At 65.2% G+C, this 2,086-nt stretch overlaps 1 protein-coding gene across 1 annotated transcript in view; it reads right to left on the bottom strand.

The window, feature by feature from the left end:
- The window catches only part of LOC146585409 (myosin-7-like), an 18,151-nt gene that overhangs the window by 8,972 nt on the left and 7,093 nt on the right, over positions 1–2,086 (bottom strand). Inside the window, exons 6-13 of the mRNA XM_085322970.1 lie at positions 1,998–2,061; positions 1,730–1,828; positions 1,547–1,650; positions 1,303–1,441; positions 1,085–1,203; positions 843–992; positions 206–376; positions 6–79 (exon numbers count right to left, since the gene is read on the bottom strand). Coding sequence (XP_085179096.1) covers positions 6–79; positions 206–376; positions 843–992; positions 1,085–1,203; positions 1,303–1,441; positions 1,547–1,650; positions 1,730–1,828; positions 1,998–2,061 — 920 coding nt within the window. The remainder of the gene's footprint in view (positions 1–5; positions 80–205; positions 377–842; positions 993–1,084; positions 1,204–1,302; positions 1,442–1,546; positions 1,651–1,729; positions 1,829–1,997; positions 2,062–2,086) is intronic.

Here is a 2,086-nt window from a genome sequence, read left to right as displayed (position 1 = left end):
AGAGCTTGGCCTTGAAGGTCATGTCCGTGGCCTTGGGGAACATGCACTCCTCCTCCAGGATGGACATGATCCCCATGGGCTGGGCAACGGAGAAGATCGTCGGCCGCGGAGGAGACCCAGCACGGCCCGACCGGCCGCCTTYGGGGCCTCCAGCGGGTCCCAGCCGGAAGGACCCTTCTCCAGGAGGTCCTGGGGCAGGCGGTACCTTCTCGATGAGGTCGATGCAGGCCTGGAGGTCCATGCCGAAGTCGATGAACTCCCACTCGATGCCCTCCTTCTTGTACTCCTCCTGCTCCAGCACGAACATGTGGTGGTTGAAGAACTGCTGCAGCTTCTCGTTGGTGAAGTTGATGCAGAGCTGCTCGAAGCTGTTGAACTGCCGGAGAAAGGAGACGGTCGGTATCGCGCTCAACGGGATCGATGGGGTCAACTGGACACCCAACAGGGTCCAAGTAATGTCCAATGGGATCAGGTGAGTCAACTGGACACCCAGCGGGGTCAACTGGACACTCAACTGGGTCAACTGGGTCAACTCAGCACCCAACAGGGTTCAGTTAACACCCAACAGGATCAACCAGGTCAACTCAGCAACCAACGGTGTCCAAGTAACGCCCAAAAGGATCAAGTACCTCAACCAGACACCCAACTGGGTCAACTGGACACCCAATGGGATCCCATGGAACCAGGTGGGTCAACYGGGCACCCAGTGGGGCCACCTCAGCGTCCAACACACCCAAGGAGGTGGACTCCAGACCCTGGAAGGACGACTTGGCACCCAGCGGGGGGTGTCAGCCCAAGCGCCTCGACTCGCCCGGCCCCACAGCGCCCTCCCGGGGCCTCACGTCGAAGATCTCGAAGCCGGCGATGTCCAGCACGCCGATGAAGTACTGGCGCGGCTGCTTGGTCTCCAGGGTGTTGTTGATCCTGGTCACCATCCAGTTGAACATCTTCTCGTAGACGGCCTTGGCCAGGGCCCCGACGGCGTAGATCACCTGGAGAAGGGAGGCCGCGGCGGTGACGCGGGGGACGGCGCGGAGGCGCCGTGGGGCGGAAGAGGAGGCGGGAGGGCGGGCGCCGGCCTCACCTGCTGGACATTCTGCCCCTTGGTGACGTACTCGTTGCCCACTTTGACCCGGGGGTGGCAGAGCCCCTTGAGGAGGTCGGCCGAGTTCAGCCCCATCAGGTAGGCCGACTTGTCCGCATCTGTGGTGGGGGAAGAGAGAGGGAGGCGCGCAGGTGCCACCCGGGTCCCCCCAAGCCCCCGTCCGTCCACCCGTCCATCTGTCTGTCCCCCTGTCCCACCTTCGGTGCCGTCGGGCTCCGCCTGCTCCTCCCGCTGCTTCTGCTTGAACTTCATGTTGCCGAAGTGCATGATGGCGCCCGTCAGCTTGTAGACGCCGGCCTTCTCCTCCGAGGTGAAGCCCAGCACGTCGAAAGCGTTCTGTGGGGCGGACGAGGGGGGACAGATTCAGCGGGTTGCGCCCTCCCCCCCTCCCACAACCCCAGCCCCACGGCGGCGCCTCCCCCCCGGGGGGCCCCCGCTCACGTCCGTGGCCAGCAGCTCCTCCCCGTCGTCGATGGACGGCACCGTGGTCTCCCCTTGGGAGATGAAGGCGTAGTCGTAGGGGTTGTTGGTCACCAGCATCATGTCTGCCGGGGAGGAACGGGGTTGGAAGAGGTGGAAGCCGCCCTGTGGGGTGGGGCGGGGCTGGCCCGGGGCCCCGCTCACCGAGCAGCTCCGGCTTCTTGTTGGAGAGGATCTGGTAGAAGATGTGGTAGTTCCTCTCGGCCTTGAGCTGGAAGATGACCCGGGACTTCTCCAGGAGGTCTGGGGGAGGGAGAGGACGTCTCAGCGGCCGCTCGGAGACAGAACGGGCGCAGACGGGCGAGGAGGACGCGCGCGGACGGAGAAACGTGGGAAGGACAGACGGACGGGGTGGACGGAGGGAGACACGGCGGGACAGGAGGTGCCCGGAGCGCGGGCGGAGCCCACTCACAGGTCTCGATGTCGGCCGACGCCAGCTTCCCGGTGGCCCCGAAGTGGATCCGGATGAACTTGCCCTGCGGGGGCGGGAGCGTGGGGCAG

This window comes from Rhea americana, unplaced genomic scaffold, assembly GCF_003343005.1.
Source record: "Rhea americana isolate MKP2758 unplaced genomic scaffold, rheAme1 scaffold_809, whole genome shotgun sequence".
NCBI lineage: Eukaryota > Metazoa > Chordata > Aves > Rheiformes > Rheidae > Rhea > Rhea americana.
Note: the sequence above shows the minus strand (reverse complement) of the source record. Positions and strands in the feature narration are given on the sequence as shown.